Source organism: Mytilus edulis, chromosome 12, assembly GCF_963676685.1.
Source record: "Mytilus edulis chromosome 12, xbMytEdul2.2, whole genome shotgun sequence".
In the NCBI taxonomy this organism is placed as follows: Eukaryota; Metazoa; Mollusca; class Bivalvia; order Mytilida; family Mytilidae; genus Mytilus; species Mytilus edulis.
The window spans coordinates 14,105,844-14,126,676 of NC_092355.1; the positions used below are offsets into that span (position 1 = coordinate 14,105,844).

The 20,833-nt window shown below is 30.4% G+C and overlaps 1 protein-coding gene across 1 annotated transcript; it reads left to right on the top strand.

Annotated features, from left to right (window-relative positions):
• The first annotated feature begins 5,189 nt into the window (after nt 1-5,189).
• On the top strand, nt 5,190-16,022 carry LOC139497260 (uncharacterized). The gene is made up of 8 exons (XM_071285441.1): nt 5,190-5,351; nt 7,041-7,088; nt 8,342-8,457; nt 9,374-9,555; nt 10,707-10,734; nt 11,294-11,378; nt 12,457-12,519; nt 15,360-16,022. The coding sequence occupies exons 1-8, from the start codon at nt 5,315-5,317 to the stop codon at nt 15,881-15,883; spliced, it is 1,083 nt and encodes a 360-aa protein (XP_071141542.1). The 5' UTR covers nt 5,190-5,314; the 3' UTR covers nt 15,884-16,022.
• The last annotated feature ends 4,811 nt before the right edge of the window (nt 16,023-20,833 follow it).

Below are 20,833 nucleotides of genomic sequence, written 5' to 3' on the forward strand. Positions count from 1 at the left end.
ACATGTCGTGTTACTTATGTCAGTATAAACCTGTTGATAATGAAAATCTGTATTCATTAGCGTATGTAAAAGGTAATAAAACAAAATAACGGAAAACCCATTAACAATTGACAGAATCAAAAGCTCAAACACATCCATCGAATGAAAACATCTGTCATATTCCTTACATGGTAAAGTACACTGCTTCTTCTCATTTAAAGAGAAAGAATCGGAATAAGTCTTTAAATTCAATAAAACCCGTATTCACCATGGCACTTATCTTTTACAAACTGAACCATTGCTTTTTCGACACTAATGATAACAATTAACAGTGTATATAGAGTGTACTGCATGTTCTGGTTTGGAGACACCGAAGAGTAACCATCAATCCGAATAAGTCTCTTGGAATTTATTAAAACCTTTTTCAGCATAACAAATTTTACCTTTCACAAACGTTTTGCAAAACGTCATGTTTTATCAAACTTGTGGTAAATGATGTATAATCATTTTTTTGTCATAAAAAAAACGTTTCTCGTATACTTTTATTGTGTAATTTTCAAGAAAAGTTTTTGACCGTAGTATGTAACGATTTACTGGTATCGACTGGAAACCTGAGTTATCAATATCGATAGTCCTTGAAATTCTCAATTTGTAAGCAAAACATGCAAAAGCAACTCATTAATACTTAAATAAGAGTTCCTAACATATATTGTTGGTGGGTTTTTTTTATATTTGATTAATAAATACTAACGCGAAGGGTTAAATGAAATTTCAGGTCGGTTATCATTATTGAAAATTGTTTTCTGTGATTGAAAGACAATTGTAATTAATATGTATTTGAACGACCAGACCTCAATTACACAACAACCATAGATACATCACAATGCATTGATAGCATAGACAAAAACAAAATAATTCAACATGCGATATCAAATCAAGGGAAGAACATTTGTTGAAACATATTACTAGTAAACAAATTTGTGATGATAAACAAAATAGTCCACCGACTTTAGAAAAAAAATGTTTAGCTGATATTTGGAAAGTGATGCATTTTTGCAAAGCCTCTTACAGTTGAATTTGAATTTCAATATTGAACGGATCTTATTAAGGTGTGTTAAAGAGTTTGCATGTTCATACAATATTTGGAAGTGCAATGTAAAGTAACAGATGAATCGATTTGAAACACATTTCTGCAAACACCAAAATAGAGAAAATATTTTACATTGTTTTTTTTTAGCTGTACTCAATGGTAAAAGAAATATCAAGTCAGATTGTCCATTTGTGTACAAACTGATGATCACTTGTTGGAAAGTAACATTTCTTCAGACACACACATTTCAACAGACACACAAAACATAATTTCATATACCTGTTTATTGAACTGTTGACCAAAATCGTCAGGTGGCAGGTACCAGTTTTGGTGTACCAGAACATGTGTCCCACGCAGAAATTTTGTTATAGTTAAGTATTGAGGTATATAATTGCATCATGTGGACTGAAAAAATAAATGAATGTAAATTCTAGGCTATTGTACTACACAAGTAAGTAGTTGCATACACAGGTTGGGGATTTCTTCACATATAGGTCCAATCAGATGTCAAAATTGTGGTCTCCTCACTTGACGGCATCCAATGAAAGTGGGGGAAAAATTCAGTTTTATGTAAACAAAAATATCTTGAGATCTTGATGGTAAGGATAGGTTCGGACAAGGCTCTAATTCACTGAATATCTTTTCTCTCTTGAATTTTGGCTAAAATTCTTGTCGGCTTGTGAGGATTAGATTGATATCAGAGCATCATATTTTTTGCCTTATTTGCAATGCATTTATAAATTTAAAAATCTCCATGATGGACAGACACCCAAATTTAAAGGTTTTCTATATATTTACATAAGCACGTACACATCTTAGTTCCTTAAAACCATACATTTTATTTGTATATAAGCTTGAATGAATTTTCAAGAAAATAAAATCACAAATCCATGAAATTCTAAAGATTTATTGTAAAATAACTGGTTTCTGCCACCTCAATGCAAAGACATTAGATGATAAGAATAGCTATTTTTAAATTTTGATTTCCAAAATCCTATTTATAGTGTTTGGAATTTCTTACTAAGCTATAAATAACATATCTGCCGCCTATTATTGTTTGTAAAATATTGATACTGAAATATATAGTAGCTGTTTTTGTTTATAAATATTTTTTCAACAGCCTGATAGTTTTTCGGTTGTGTGGCTGCTTGCCTGTTGCTTCCATTAATTTGGAAGCAACAGGCAATGATTATTATAAAAAGAAAAAGTAATTGTCCCGTTTTACAACCGTTTTAAAGATAACTTGCCAAGTGACACGTATTCTAACAAATGTTGATATTGTTTTCTCTTCAGAAAAATTAACCACCTGCTGATCACATGCGCACCCTTCTTCATCAAAAATTAAAATAAAAGTTGCAGGAATATATCATGTGTATGTATATATTCAAATGAGATAAACTTTTGACATGTACGTAAATAAAGATTCAGTTATATTTTTTAAGTTCATTCAACGAAAATAAACTAAAGTTACGTATAAGAGCAAACATGTATTATCAAAGAAAACATACGAGAGTGTATTAAGGATATGTTGAGGTTTTTGTTGGTTTGTTTCTTTTTATTTTCGATAAGTTGTTATATGTTTTTTTTAACTAATACGCCTTCGTATCATCTTTAGTTTTCAAAATAGTTGTGTTAAATTTTAAACGCACTTTATTTCAAATATAATTCATGATTGGTGTTTGTCACAATTTTGTAGACTCCTTATACTCGATTGTGCCCCTCATCTGACCAGATCATGTTTATACTCTGTCATGTTGAGTAGTTATCTTTTTATTATTTTGTTTTTCGATTTCAATATTTAATTTTGAAATAGATATTTTTAACTTAAACATAATCCTATCGTGTTTGGTTTTTAAATAAATGTGTCTTATTTGATACGCACTTTATTTTAAATCTACTGAAGGATTGTTGTGTACTATGAATCTGAAAATTCCTTATACTCGATAGTGTCCCCTATCGTAACCTGTTCATGGGAAAATTCTGTCATGAGAGTTAGTTAACATTTCATTTATTCATATTGTTTTTTTGGCATTCAATTGTGCTATCTCTACTCGACCATGTTAAGATTCTGTAATATTGATTAGTTATCCTTCAATTATTTCTTATTATCGTCTAATTTTGATTTATTGAAATGTATATACTTACACGTCATCTCGCCGTATTTTGTTTTTCAATATTTCTGTCTTACTTGTTAAGCACTTTATTTTAAAATGTACTTAGTGATTGTTTTTTTTCAAAAATCTGTTCACTTCTTATATTCGCTAGTTTTCACCATCTGTACTCGACCATATCTACTCGACCATGTTAAATGTCATATAAATAAATTGTCTTTTCATTGCTTTGCTTTTATCGTCCTATATTAATATTTTGAAATATATGTTTTAACTTACGCATCATCTCTATATATATTTAGCGTATACATACTTGTGTCTTATTTAATACGCTCTAGTCTTTATTTTAAATGTGCGTAATGATTGTTATTTACTATAAACGTGTCTGCTTCTTATATTCAATAGTTTTTACCACCTCTATTAAACCATGTTAAAATCCTGTAGTACTAAACAGTTTTCTTTTCATTATATTGCTTTTTTCATCATCTTTTAATATTTCGAAATACATATGTATCTTATCTCACATATTATCTTATCATATATTTTGTGTTTAATTATAATTGTGTCTTATTTGATTCGCACTTAAAATATACTAAATAATTGCTGTTAGCTTTGACCCTTTGACAATAATATCAAAAAATCAATAAAACACATACTTTATCGGAAAATGTTCATTGGACATATAGCAGTTTGACTTAATCCAATTTTGATCATTGAGAATCTAACAATAGCCGTCATTAAAACGTTCAGATGATTTTTCCAGAGTTATCTCCCTGTAGTGATATGTACCACCTTAATATAAGCTGTACACTTCTTATACTCGATATAGTCCCTATTTTAGTTACTTTTTATTATTTCTTTTTTATTACCTATTTTTAATATTTTGAAATATGTATTTTTAACTAACGCATCATCTTATCATATTTTATGTTTTAATACCTGTGTCTTATTTGATTCTCACTTTATTTTAAATTTAGATTTTTTGATTTTTTGATTTTTTGGTGTTTTAACGCTACTGTTAATCTCCACATTTAGGCTATTTCGTAGCGGCCAGTTATTATTCGTTGAGGAAGCCGGAGTGCCCGGAGAAAACCACAGACCTTTGATAGGAAAACTGACTATTCTAGTCAATTAAGATTGGAATCGAGTGCACCCGCATGAGCGGGGTTCGAACTCACAACCTCAGTGTTAACTGGCTAGTGATTACAGGAGTAACTACATAGACTACTCGGCAATCTAGGCCCCCTTTTGTTTTAAATGTACTAAATGATTGCTATTTTACCATAAATGTGTCCACTATTTATATTCGATAGTGTTAACCATCTCTACTTGACCATATAAAAATTCTGTCATACTGTTCGTTATCTTTTCATTATTTTGGTTTTATCATCTAATTTTAGTACTTTGAAAAACATATTTTTGCTAACATGTCATCGTATCATGATTGATATAGAAATACTTGTGTTTTAATTGATACGCATTTTCTTTAACATTGTTTTAACAATGTATAAATTTAATTTTTATTATTTTTACTATACATTTTTTGTAAGTGTATAAACTTGTGACATTCGATAGTATTCTACATTTCTACTCCACCAGGTATTTTAATATTTTGAAATATATATTTTAACTAACACGTCTGTTTTGAAATACTTATGTATTTTTAATGCGCACTTTATTTTAAATGTACGTCATTATAATTGTTTACTATAAAATGTATACTTCCTCTATTGGATATTATTCCCTATCTCTACTCGACCACGTAAAATTCATCTCGTGTTATTTAATACATTCATTCTTTTTTTCTGCTATCTTATTTCAACATTTTATTTAATATAGTTTCATTTTCATTGGAAAATGCCTGTACCTCATCAGACATTTAACAGTTATTGTTAACTCGTTCCGTTGAAAATGATTAATTTTGACAGTTTTTATGGCCTTTTTTTTAAATCCCTAGGAGTTCCAATTCTTTTGTTATAATTTTTGTAACGAACACGTGATCGTATCTCGTTTCGGGTGTTTAAGTACTTGTGCCCTTTATTTAATACGCATTTTAATTTAGATATTCTTCCTAATAGTTGTTTACAATTTATTTTTAACGATCGTTTACTACACTGGAATCTATACACAAACCATGGAGTGTTGTGATCTAGATCCTATACGAATTAAAGGTAATTTCATATTTTATTTAACTATTAGATGTCTAAAACAAAAAGTTGGACTACTATCAGATAAAATAGAAAATAAAAATGGTTAATGTCTCAAAGTGACAACAACCAGACTAAAGAGTAAAGTACACAGTCGAAGACCATCAATGGGTATTGAACACAGTAAGAGTATACCGCACCCGGAAGCGGACTTTTGAGTATACAAATACTTTTAATAAATATATATATTTAAAAATATATATTCGAAAACAATCTACTCATCATTTTATGGTGCATTCACGTTTTATGATTTATGTGACATTCATACTCTCTATTGCACATTAAATAAGTACTTTGCCTCAGTTATGTGGGTGGTTTTCGGTTGGTTTTTTTTTGTCCTTTTTTAATATATTCAAGATATTCTAATACTTATGATGAACGTCTATTTATGTTAGGATTTTAAACCTTAAATAAAAAACACGAAATGTTATATAGTGCTTTTGATTTATCGTTGAGGATCAGTGACCAAAAAATCTGTCGGAAATATTATCCTGTTATATCGATGTGTCGCTACATTTTAGTTGCTTTATACATTTGTATGCACATCTGTGTCATTCGATTGTACGTTTAACTTCTGAACAGGCAGGTGTACATGTGGGTAGCATAAAACAACATTAAGGAGGCTCGAGGGTATAAAAATGTCATACACAAGTATAAGATAAAGTTCATTTATAGAAAAATATAGCGAAATCCTATATTAAGAAAAAGAAATTGATTTAGACCCGCGAGCCCCCTTACAGGATCAAAAGGTATTAAATCTACATCATAGTGTTGAGTTAAGATGGCTTATAAAAAGGCCTGCTCTACATTTTACATATCTTTAATAATTATAAGACAAAGTAAAATAATTGGTGCAATTTTGCTGATACAAATTACTTTATAGGAACGAATATATTATATTTTGCTGAAGAAAAAACACTAAAAAGAGAACACTGACTTGAAAGCTGATTTTTCTAATTGATATTGTAGTTTTAACATTATGTAAACAATCGGCTTCAATTTTTATCAATGTAAAAACATGTGCAGGATGTGCAAAAATTAAAACAATAAGCAATAAATACCATATGAAAGTCTTTTTAAAAGAGTCAATCAAAAGCAGGACGGGAAATTAAAATAGCCACTGAAAATGAGTGTATATTGGCTAAGAACAGAAAATTAGATAATAAGGTTAAAATACAGTATGTTGAACTGTCACCATGAATAAAAAAGGGAGGACAAGTCAAGTCAAGTCGCGAACGGAAAACAATTACAACAAACTACTTTTCAAAATACAAATAGAAAATTGAAGAACAAATGTTTACGCCGTCTTTAACACACAAGTCAAAGAAACGCGAAAGATAAAACAAGAGATTTTTCATCTCACAAAGCGAAGGCGAACTGACAACGCCATGTCTAAAACGAAACACGACGACGAAATGACAAACCAAAAGTTTTCAGAACACGACATAGACAACACAACACTGACCAAAATAACCCATCCAAAACCGCGGGTTGGTTCATGTCGCCCAGAAGGGTACCTACCTGCTTCACTATTGTGCATGTTCTTTGATGTATAATGTTATTCAAGAAAAAGAGATGATAGGTGGTAAATGGTACAAATTAAATAAGATACTCAAATTGCTAACCTATATTATATATTTTTTTTCATTATAGAGCCAACAAGTCGAGTAGTGAAGACTGGTTACCTTACTATTTATGAACGTACGTTTAATAAGAAGTTAATGTAGCCCGAACTGACAACATTTACAAACTGTTGAACAATGGTATTAAGGACTATACTTATTTCGTGGGAGATTTAGGCAGAGTTAATTAAATTAACACTTGTCAATTGACACTCAAAATAAGTCATGCTGAGAAAATAATTGATTGCACATTTAACCTCCTTGTCTTGCTTAATTTTGAGTAGACGTATAATTGTAAACTATGAATTAAAACAAAACATGATAATGACAAAATAGTAAGATGAAATCAAGTAGCAATTAAAAAAAGCATTTAACCAGAAGGGACAACATTACTTTATGTTCATAATAAATTCATCATAGATATAAGTTTTAAATGAGAGCCAGATTTGTGTTATGTCAAATAAGGACTCGTCGGTGACACTCAAATCAATTAATCTAACCAGTACAAAGAAACAAATCATTTCACACAAAACTTAACCAAAAAATAGGGATGAGCTCTTCGAAAACAGTGTTGCTCCACATTTACATCCATCAACAAACGTTTTAGTTTACATCAATAACTTTTATCAAAATATATCATTTCAAAGTATCTACGATGGTTCATAGTTTTGTTTTAAAGGGGTTCTTTATGTTTGGTTTAAAGTTCCGTTGTTGTTTTGGGAGTATCTTGTTTATGATTGTCTGTTAAGTATCTACCGATAAACTTCGTGTTTACCCTGTGTCCTGAAATTTGTTTTTCATTTTAATTTCACATATCGTTATAAGATTATTAATATTTTTCACTCTCTGTCGACCTTCCAGGAGCATCTTAGATCACCCGCCTTTTTTTTTCATCCCATGTCCTTAAATCTGTATACGGCTTTTTAAACAATGATTGTTTTTGTTTTTATTATATCACGAATGTTTTATTACTGTTTTGTTATAAGAACGTGAATAGGTATTTATGCATCCTACCATTTTATCAACGTCAATTTCAGACATCGCTATTCACAATACCTTATTTTGAGAGGGTAACATAAAAAGCATAATCAAAAATGCAAACATATACATAATATATTTCTAACTATTGAAATGAAAATAAATTGTAAAGCTTTTTTCCTTTGTTTTTATGCATCTTAAATGTAGTTCCCTAACTGACGAAATATATCAAAATTTTTAATGCAAATGTGGTATCACAATATAACAAAAACATAGCGCAGACATGTTGAAGAAAGCGTTTTCAATTCGTTACTGTGGACGCACGTCTATTCTATATATTTTGGTATTGTACAGGAGGATTTTTTGTCAACGGATGGAAAGACCGTTATTTTAAATTGTATGCCGACAGCAGTCTTTTATGGTATCATGGAAACGACGATGAGTACCACAAGGGTGGTATAAGGCTAAAGGTAATCTTGTTTCACTAGTGTATGGGTATCATTTTCCAATTATGTAACACCACATACAGTTGTGTATATGTATTCAAACTTATCACACATTTGTATAACTTATTTATACTTTTTATAAAATTATATTCTTAAAGGACACTTGTACATTATCAATAGAAGGGATACATTTTGTATAGTCATAAGAAGATGTGGTAAGAAAGCCAATGCGAAGTTATAATATGTAAAATTTTACCATTCTTATAATCGCGTATGAATTGCATAGACAACCGACAACCACTGATCAATAGGTTTCAAAAATTTATATATGTACGTGTTAATTTAAAAACTAGGAGTATACCTTTTTTCATAAAAGGTTAACCAGGAATAAACTGAAAATCCAAGAGGATACATTGAACTGTATATGATAAACGGAAAGAAATCCCAGTCTCTCCTTATTTATTTGTTTTCATATACATACAAAACATTCAGACAAAGCACTGTTCAGTAGCCACATTATATATGTTCCAGATCATATGAAATTAAATTAGATTGCCTGAGGGATTTTGAATTTGACTTTTTTGAACATTTCAAAATTCATAAATGAAGTCTTTTAGAAAGGAATATAATTTAAATTCAAATGACTACCTAAAAGCAGGCTTGAATGATTAAACCATCGAAGATAAACAGTCCAACAAAGCAATATCGACCTAATACTATCAATTTAGAAATTATTGCTTGATTTTATCACTTAAAAAATATAAAGCAACAAGTTGAATATAATAAAAAAAAATAAGAACTCGCATCTGATATCCGAGTAATATATTTGTAATGTATTTTTTGTTAAAATCGCGCATTTATGTAAACAAAAAATGAAAAATAGCTATATTTATGGATTATTGGAAAAAAAAAACTAAATTAGCTTTGATAATTTTTACAGATGGTTGCAAATTTCATTGCAGTTGGACCAATGTGCCTTCATACGGTATGTTTCCCAAAGCTACCAAAAGGCAGACATGTTATACATTTGATGGGTGTTCCTGATATCTTCAAAAAGAACACTAAAAGAAGAAACATTAAAATGAACTGGATTTTGTTCCCAATGGATGACGGAAATATGCAGTACGTAATTACAGCACTTATGATACAGTTAGGGTCAGTTTTGAACTCTCTTAACATCTGTGTTCGTGGACATCCTCGAACTGTTTGTCACTATGACTCCAAGTGCATAACTAAACATTATTACTAGAGGAACTTAATTATATAGAATTAACACCGGAATGCAATGTTGTACGTGATTTACGGGGAAATCAACGGTATCAATTTATCTGCCGAATATGCGCATTTTGACATGTCTCTCCAGTAATGTTCTAGATTAACTCATTTGAAAGCTATTCACCAAAAACACTGAGCTGTGTATGGGGGCGATATATTCCTTAATTTAAAATAAGTTCATAATTTATATTGTGTAATTTATATTTTTATTTTATTTGTATTGTAAAAGCAAACACTTAATCTTTCTGTTTATGCCAGTAATAGCTTTTGCTTTAAAGAGGCATTCGCTGTCAAACCCATTTCACCGCTTTCAATCAAAATAAAACAAAAGGCAGACATGTCATACATTTGATGGGTGTTCCTGATATCTTCAAAAAGGGGACTAAAAGAAGAAACCTTAAAATGAACTGGATTTTGTTCCCAACGGATGAGGGAGATATGCAGTACGTAATTACAACACATATGATAGAGTTGGGTTCAGTTTTAAACTCTCTTAAAATATGTGTTCGTGGACATCTTTAAACTGTGTGTTATGACTCCAAGTACATAACTAAACATGATTTCTAGAGGAACTTAATTATATAGAGTTAACACCAAAATGCAATATTGTACGTGATTTACGGGAAAATCAACGGTATCAATTTTTCTACCGAATATGCTCATTTTGACATGTCTCTTCGGTAATGTTCGAGGTTAACTCATTTGAAAGCTAAAGAAAAAAACCACCAAGATATTATTGCCATATCCGGGCGAGAAATCAGAGCTGTTCATGAAGGCGATATATTCTGTAATTTAAAATAAGAACATATATTGTGTAATTATATTTTCATTTTATTTATATTGTATAAGCAAACACTTAATCTCTCTGTGTATGCAAGTGATAGCTTTTGCTTTAAAGATGCATTCGCTGTCAAACCCATTTCACCGCTTTCAATCAAATTAAAATATCAAAATGTATTTCCAAATTACAAATTATTTTCATTCATTAATAATTGCAGGGCATGGCTTCAGGCTATTAAACCAACGGTAGGTACAATAAAATTCTCATTTGATATGTGTAGCGAAAAGCTGTACCTCTCGCACTTTAATTCACTTATTTTAAAAATGAACATCAAATTGACTTTCTTATTTCATACATTTTTACAACTCTTATATAAAATAAACTTATAACTGGTCTACTGCTTATCTTATTTTACCTGAATGCTTGTATCACAGGTCGTGTAAAATAATACAGCGAAGATGAACTGCAAACTTTGCAACTTATATGTCAATCAAACAATAACAAATTTGTGATTTTAAATGTCATTAACTCCAGAAGTAAAGGACGGTAGAGGTTGGTGAAATAATGTATATTAAGACAAATCTTTACATAATCAGATGACAAATAGAGCTGTCTAGATATAGGCATATATATTAAAGTTGCTGCTGACGTTTTTCATGTTTTGAAAACATTTTTCAATTTCACATTTAACTACATTTACGTCATATTAGGGGAAATACATCAATAATGAGTTTATTTAAATGATATATATATAGTTGAAAAAGTTGCCTTTTCGCCTTTGACCTTGACCTTGTATTTTTGTAGCTGCCTTCTCCTCCTGCAAGACCAGAGCACCCTCACCTCACTGAATCAAGTAATGGTGACCAGATTAGCTTATACCCAATACGGTGTAAGTATGAATAGTTAAATACGTTACATTAACTACAAATAGAAGTATTTAAAAAATTGAAAGACCGTTCTCGTAATGCATGCATAAAAAAATGCATGAATAGCAAATTTACATGACACATCCACAAGACAATGGTAAATACATAATGAATATGTTGGAGTTAGTAGAAGACTGCATGTATTCGTTCTCTAATGGCAAGCAAAGTTTCTGACATACAGACGTTAGCTTTTTATGACTACAAACGATTTATGTTATTTAATACATAGTAGATTATCAAGGGCCTTATACATTGCAAACCCTCAAACATCCCGATTCGACGATTCCAATTCAGATCAAGAGACGATGTAATCACACACGTTAAATTGCCAAATCAATAACAAATATCATCACAAAAATGATCCAAAGACAATGAAATAGGTTTCAAACAAAATCTTAGTCATTCCTGATGTAGTGTACAAGGTCCATGAGAATCTACTCTTCATTAATTATCCTAAATCGTTTGCTAACAGTTACTGACATGCCAGGTCTATACCTCAATTAAGCTGATTGAAAGAATCCGTCTTCAAGTATTTATGATTGACTATCAGATCGATGTGATTTGTGGCGAAATAAAAATATATGTGAAACCATTTTACTTGTTTGGCTTGTTCTATAATGCTTCTTCTATAAGACCCATCGGTGACTTTTGTCCGTTGTCTGTTCTTTGATCGGGTTGGAATCTCTTTGACAAATTCTCCTTTATCCTTTTCTGATTTAAATCAGATTTGTTTAACATAAGTGTATTATATAACAATTTACAGATCAAGTGTGTGCGTTTTGTTCTGTGTTACTCATTTTTTGTGAAGTTGGACTTTTATTTTTTATGAGAAACACTTCTCTTTCCGATTGTATAACTTTTTCCATACAACAAATATGTATTTCTTTTCACTTCGGTCATCTTGTAACAATTAAGCACTGTGTGCACATTATTGAATAAAGGCAACAGTAGTATATAAGTGTTCACAAGTCATAAATCGACTACAAAACATCCGGGTTTTCAACTTTTTTTCAGTTTTGAATTAATCTATATAAATTTCAGACCAACCTGAATGTCAACATATAAACACTAGAGACGAAACAACCTATTCAGGCATTCAAAGAGGTAAGGTAATATATAAAAATAAAATATAGTAATATGAGATGGCCTTTCAATAGATTATAATAGGTGAATGTGTTGTTCATGTTATTCATGACTTAAAACTTTCAATAATTTTGATATCTAAACGAGCTTCGACTTCGTAATTTATTTTGCTTTTTAAACTTTTTTTCGATTAAATATTGTTGTGATCCTGGTATTATTTATCAGTTTGTTTTAATGTTAAGTCCTAAAACATGATATATCACTGCTGGTATTGCTTCATTTATCATATTCTTTACTTCCATTACGATTTATTGCTCTAGAAAGTTTTCGTACCTTACACATGCCGTGTGTAGTATACCACCTTCTTTATTTTCATTACGGTGTATTGCTCCAGAAATGTTTCGTACCTTACACATGCCGAGTTCAATATAACACCTTCTTTATTTCCATTACGATGTGGTTGTATACGGTTCAGGGTAATCTTCTTTCTTTTTTGTGGTTTGTTTTGTATTTGCGACTTTTTGTATTTCTTTTGTTCTTATAACGTGACTCTGTACTTTAAAAGATCCCGTCAATATGATATTTTCTATTATATGTCATTATGATATATTTCTATTATGAATTACAATATACGTTGAACCACAAACGTCAAAATCATTCAATCGCGTAGTGGAATTAACTATTTTTGGATTCTTATAAATTCTATATATAACTTTTGGACTAATTTAAATCTCGGTCTATTTCTTAAATTTATTCTTACATACTTTTGTTTTTTAACCCTGTATGCTAACATTCCCATGAAAATTTTTAAATTGTTTGTACGCACATTAAACGACAAATTTATGTGACGTATAAAATTTTCTGACGTCAGACACTCAAATCAATAAATGTGTTCGTAGATAGTAGATGTTTTTGTGTTCTGTTAAATTGTTCCTTTTAAAATTGTTAAACGATGATGACTGATGTACCCATATTTTGACTATTTTATTTATTGTGTCTGTTTATTTAACGCATCAATGTAAAAATATCGGAAATTGATGGGACTGTCATTAAAATGAGAGGGCTAGCGCTACAGAACCAGGTTTAATCCACCATTTTCTACATTTGAAAATGCCTTTACCAAGTCAGGAATATGACAGTTCTTGTCCATTCGTTTTTGATGCGTTTTGTTATTTGAATTTGCCATGTGATTATGGACTTTCCCAATTGATCTTCCTCTAAGTTCAGTATTTTTGTGATTTTACTTTTCACTAGTGTATGGATATCATTTTCCAATTGTGGAACACCACATACAGTTTTGTATATGTATTCAAACTTATCTCACAATTGTAAAACTTATTTAAACTCATCAATTAAGATTATGAAAGGACACGTCTATATAGTATTAACAAAAGGGATAAATTTTAAATAGTCATAAGAAGATGTGATAAGAAAGCCAATGCGACAACTCTTAATCGAAGTCATAATATGTAAAATTTTACCATTATTATTATCACTTATGAACCACATCGACAAACGACAACCCCTGATCAACAGGTTTCTAAAATCTATATATGTACATGTAAATTTAAAATCTAGGAGTTAATCTTTTTACAAATTATTATCTGAAATATAACAAATATATTTTTTTCAATTAAGGCGAATATACTGTTACCATCGAAGAGTGACAGCCCATCATCAGCGGTATCGACCTCATACTGGAGTTTATAATCTATTGCTAGATTTTTATCTATTCAAAAAATTAGAATGCAACTCGTAAATATCGTTATAACACGAAACCGCATTTGACATCCGATCAATATATCTGTGTGAAGTTTTCCTGTAATTGCAATGATGAATCATTAATTTTTGAATTAATTTTTTTAAATCGATATTTTTCCTGATATCTAAAAAAATCTTATATTATCTTTGTTTTTTTTAACATGATATATCACTTCTGGTTTTGCTTCATTTAACATATTCTTTACTTCCATTACGATGTATTGCTCCAGAAAGGTTTCGTACCTTACACATGCCGTGTGTAGTATAACACCTTCTTTATTTCCATTACGGTGTATTGCTTCAGAAATGTTTCGTACCTTACACTTACCGTGTGTTTTATAACACCTTCTTTATTTCCATTACGATGTATTGCTCCAGAAATGTTTCGTATCGTACACCTGCCGTGTGTAGTATAACACCTTTTTTACTTACATAACGATGTATTGATCCAGAAATGTTTCGTACCTTACAATGTTGTTTGCAATATAACACTTTTTTTATTTCCATTACGTTGTATTGCTCCAGAAATTTTTCGTACCTTACACATGCCGAGTTCAATACAACACCTTCTTTATTTCCATTACAATGTATTACCCCAAAAATGTTACGTACCTTACCAATGTTGTGTCCAATATAACACCTTTTTTATTTCCATTACGTTGTATTGCTCAAGAAATGTTTCGTACCTTACACATGCCGGGTGCACTATAACACCTTCTTTATTTCCATCAGGATGTATTGCTTTAGAAATGTTTCGTACCTTACCCATGCTGTGTGCAATATAAAGGTAATGTGAGGCGTGATTTAAAGAGTTTCTGGGCAATAAAAGTATATGGTTTCTAACGATTTCTTGTGCAGAAAGGCACCAAGAAGTAGATTTAGTTAAAGTGTTGCTGAAAACTATTAATACCTATACCAGATGGTAAAACAGAATGATTCGAAAGAAAATTCTATTATCATTCTTCACAGTACAAAAACAAATCGTTTTTCTAATGAATTTGTCCATCAAAAGAACTGAAGTATATCCAATTTATCAAATATAAAGTACATATATATGTACACAGTCTTTACAAACGATGTTGTTTTAATATGCTTTTTAGGTGTTATACTGGGAGGAGGAGCTTTACCTTATGGTATTGGTGCTTATGGGCCTGGTATGGGATGGAGATGGGGATGGGGATGGGGACCAAATCCCTATGGTGGATTTTGGGGAAGTTGGAACGACTTTGGTGACTGCGGAAGTGTGAACATCGATCGCATTGTCGACGATTTGTGTAAACAAAACAACAATTACGGCTATGATATAAAAGATATTAGGGAGTTTGAAAGAGTAAACTTTAGTAACACCACTAACGGTGGCGGTGATGGTTGTGGTGGTGATGAATGCTCATGCAATGATTGCTTGGATAATTGCTGTAAATGTGATATCTCTGGCGACGATTGCTGTGGAGATAATTGCTGTAAAGATGATTGCTGTTGTGATTGTTGCTTTAAAGATGATTTCTGTGGAAAGGATTGCTGTGGAAAGGATTGCTGTGGAGAGGATTGCTGTGGTGATGGAGGCGGAGTTGGTGGTGCAGGTACTGTAGAATACACCGGCGGAGATTGTGGTTGTGGGTGTTAAGATTTTGAATTAAAGTCGTGTTTTATCAACTGTGAGATAAAAGTTGTAATATAGAATATTGGACAAAATGTAATAGAATATGTCCTTTGTATGTATGATTACAAAATTGATTTGAACATTAGAAATGTTACTGTATCATGTGTATGATAATCTATTTTTCTTATCTTGTCTGTAGGTATCAAGGGTACCAGATTTGTAATTTTATACGCCAGTCGCGCGTTTCGTCTAAATAAGATACATCAGTGACCCTCAGATTGAAAAAGTTATAAAGCCAAACATGTACAAAGTTCAAGAGCATTGAAAACAAAAATTTCAAATAGTTGTCCAAACGACTGAGGTAATCTTACTTGGATAAGAAAATCCTTAGTATTTCGAAACATTCATACGTTTGTAAACAAGAAAATTATAAAATGACCACATAATTAATATATCCATGTCAACACCGAAGTGCTGACAACTGGACTGGTGATACCTTCGGGGACGAAACATCTATTTTATGTTTCTCTTATCAGCTTTCAAATTGAAGACAACTATGCAACAAACTCTTTAGTCGTCAGTATCAAAGTGAATTACTCATTCAATTTTAGCAGATGAGAGATCTAAAACTTAAGTATTTGTATAAATCAAAAATACACGTTGTTTTAATCAAGTGTATATGTAATCTATCATACACACCTTCTTTATTTATCTGTGATGGAATGATTATATGTATTGTCTTCTTTTTGTGCATGTTAAGTATGTACTTAGGTGAAATTTGAAAACAAATCCAGAAATTAAAACTACAAGCGGAAAGAGCATTAGTTTAGGAACAACATAAGCTAAAAATATTGATAGGTCATCATGGTCATGGAGATCCTTTTTGAGATATTTCAGATTTAAGAAATGACGGGAAAACTTTAAAGGCTGACACGGACTTTTACCTTACATTTGCATTGGCACTATTTTTTATATGGCTATCAATTGAGACGTGTGCTTTCATTATTTGCCAGCTTATTACATTCTCAAAAGAAACTTGGTCGAACATCTCCGTGGCATTTTTTTCGAGTTGATTTTAGCTTACCACACTACCAAACCATTACCTAAAATTTAATATAAAAAAAATCTACGGTGTGAAGGTTTTTTTTTAAAATGTATTATTTATTATTAATTATTGACTCCCAAATCATGACTTCAATGTTTTAAAACTCAATTAACATGTATAAAAGATGTGAGGAATAAAAGATGTGGTATGAGTGCCAATGAAACAACTGACCATCCGAGTCATAATTTGTAAAAGTAAACCATTATAAGTCATATATAAAAAAAAAAAGAAGCTGTGGAAGGATTGCCAATGACACAAATCTCAACAATTGACCAAATGGCACAGAAATTAACAACTATAGGTCACCGTACGGCCTTCAACAATAAGAAAAGCTCATACCGAATAGTCAGCTATAAAATGTCTCGAAATGACAAATGAAGAACAATTTAAATGAGATACTAACGATCTAATTTATTTACAAAAACTAAACGAAAAATAAATAAGTAACATATCAACAAACGACAACCATGGAATTACAGGTTTTTGACTTACATGACTTGGCGGGGTTAAATATGTGTAGTGGCAATAGGACATATATATAGAAATACAGCCGTTCAAGATTACCATTTAATAACATAATTTATTACTTCCGCCCACGCCGACGTCATTGACGTTCCGACGTAGACAAACAAAAGTACATTAACATAGGAACGTATTTCGTGCTATATTCACGACAACATGTTAGCGGAATTCCAACCTTAAACAGTGGTGTAACAGTACAACATAAGAACGAACTATCAAAATCAGTTAAAAAGTGTTCACTCATCAGATAGATACAAATAGAAATACATCTAACATAAAACACAGAGAGAGGCCTGTTACAGTTATTGCATTTGAATTCTAATTTTGAATGGGTACATCAATATTTCTATTGTATGTTATATAGTTAGCATTTTTTGTAAAAACATTGGGAAGGGAGCTGTTAAGCGTCAGATGAATCGATTTCATATCAAAGCACATTTCTGCACACACACAAATAGAAAAAATATTTCACATACCATTTTCAGTCGTATACAATGCTAAACGGAATATCAAGTTAAATTGTCCATTTTTGTAAAAATTGATGACCTCTTGATAAAACCCCACATTTCTACAGACACACAAATATAACAAAATCATTTCATATACCTTTGTGTTGGACTGTTGACTAAAATCATCGAAGCAAACACATTGGATTGTAGGTATTGCTATTTTGAAGTATGATTTTTCAAATCCTATTTATAGTGTTTTCTTGCTAAACTTTAAATAATATATCTGCCGTTTATTCTTGTTTGGAAAATATTGATACTTAAATATAGTTTTTTTTTAGTTTATAGTCAATTTTGCAATAGCCTGTTATTTTTTCGGTTTGTAAGCTGTTATCATTTTGCTTTCAAATTAATTATCAACAATATTATAAAAGAAAAGGAAAAAGGAATTGTCCCATTTGCAATAGTATGAAAAATAACTTGCCAGGTGACATGTATTCTTACACATGTTTACATTGTTTTCTTTTCAAGAAATTAACCACTTGTTGATCACATGGGCAACCTTTTCCAATAAAAGTTAAATAAAAGTTGCAGGATTACATATTAAGATGAGTTAAACTATTGACTTGCAAGTCAATAATACATCAATCATATTTTTTCAAGTTCATGTGACGAAATTCAACTAAAGTGTCATAATAATAGCACTAATTTATTACCATATTCCTCTAATCTGAATATTGAAACACAAACAAAACATAACGTGTTACTTCGTAGCTGTGTTCCTATATAATTATCATTTTTGTAAGATAAAAGAACAAATGAACACAAATAATAAAATTGTTATTTAAAACGAGAATTTTTACATCTTGACGATTTCACTCCACTAGTGCACAATTGTATGTAAAGGCTAGCACCTCATGGTACGGGAATTTCTCGATGCGTTGAAGATCCATTGGTATCCCTCGGCTGTTGTCTGCTCGTGGCAGACTTGGGGTCAATTACATTGGAATGTAATTAATTAAATTACACATGACATTGCAAAACTGATCAATTACACTAATTACACATTACACAGTTTTTGATTTGTAAATAATTAAACTACAATTACTTTAATAAAGTAATTAATTAAATTACACATTATTATCATTACATTTTATCATGATATTTTTTAACAATATTATATATGTATATAAATGCATGTGTAAAATATTCATGTAAGCATAGTTTAAGTGTTGCAATTGATAATCATTACTTATTTTAATGTTTTGTCATTTAGTCTGAATCTCTCTTGTCTGAACACTTTGACAGCAATTCCAAAAGTTTTCGACAGGAGCTAATGTCACAGATATTGCTTGATCAGAACATGGAAGTTCCATGATCAAAAGATCATCATATTGATAGGAGAGGGAAATTGTTCCTATTAACTTGCCAATACATTAATTAAGGGGTATTTTGACATCTCAGAAATGAAGTCATTTAAATTAATCATAATTAAATAAATAAATTATAAATATTTTTTTTTTTTTTTTACTTTAAAAATAAAAAAAAGTGTGCTTGTCACAATAATGAAAATATTTTTTAGTACAAACAATGTATAAAATGTCTAAATATTAGCAATATTTTGCTTATTATATAAAATACATGTAATAGTGGCATTACCCCTGGACATTTTAATCTGATTAATTGCTGTTTGTTTTTACAGCTGTTAATTTTTATTTCTATAATCCTTTTGTGTATAGTAATTTAACAAAATAATTGTGTGCAGTGATTTTAAATTCTAAATGAACTGTCTAAGAAAGATTTTTCACAGTGACACTTTTTTTTTGGTTTTTGTTTAACAAGGTGATTAATTACTTCTCAATCTATTTAGTTAAAAGATCTTTCTTAAAAAACTGTACACTAATATATGATCCTCACATTTTTTTTAAATTATAAAACTATTAAAAAAACAAATCTGCAGGTCAAATAAATAATTTACCAACATCAGAATAAATTACAGACTTCATATATTAAAAGAGTATGTGATATCAATATTTGAAAAATAAATATAATTTTACAGTTTATATTAATTTATTAAACACAAATCTTTATCTTGACACCATAAAAGTACATGTAATTCAAATGTAATTCAAAAGTAATTGAGCATTACATGCTTTTTTCAATGAAATTAATTAAATTACCATTACATGTAATTAAAAAAATCCTCAATTACACATTACATTCAATTACATGGCAAATTGTAATGCATTACACTTAATTACCATTACATTTTCAATTACCCCATTCCTGGCTCGTGCTTGGTTTGTTGGCTTTTTTGACATATTCCCCATTTCCATTCTCAATTTCATTTGATGATATTGCATGTTTTTGAATAAACATGTTACATTATTGAATAATGTCATGTTAAGCATGTCCGTATGGTAGGTTCCTTCCCAACTTTGCCTCGATCACATAGATTATTGATGATGTGATACCTGCAGTCATTCCTAGCGAAACCATCTTGAAAACATTAAAAGCCACACACATGGTCTACAACAATCGATTGAGGTCCAATATGTTCCGTAATGTTTTAATAATTTTTGCACATATCCTCATACCATGCAGCAGTTAGTATTCTTTAATGTAAAGGCCTTAGTGATTTAAACGCAGATGTGCAACCATCAGAATCTCTATTTGAATACTCATATGCAACAAGCTATGTTTTTTATATAGATATATATTAAATACTGGCAATATCTTATTACTTATCATCTGGATATTATCGACATATATTTATCTCATAATAACTAATGAACATCATTTACAGGGCAAGAAAACACGGGTTGATACAATACGAAAAGTTTATGTGTATGTATTTTCAGTACAGAAAACAATATATAGAAAAAGTATCTTTTCAAACTT

What these genes read in the sequence shown, in the direction of transcription:
- LOC139497260 (XM_071285441.1), top strand. Translation starts at nt 5,315, where the DNA reads ATGGAGTGTTGTGATCTAGATCCTATACGAATTAAAG. An exon ending in AGGGTGGTATAAGGCTAAAG is followed by an intron (nt 8,458 to 9,373) that starts GTAATCTTGTTT and finishes TAATTTTTACAG; the next exon opens with ATGGTTGCAAATTTCATTGC. An exon ending in TAGCTTATACCCAATACGGT is followed by an intron (nt 11,379 to 12,456) that starts GTAAGTATGAAT and finishes TATAAATTTCAG; the next exon opens with ACCAACCTGAATGTCAACAT.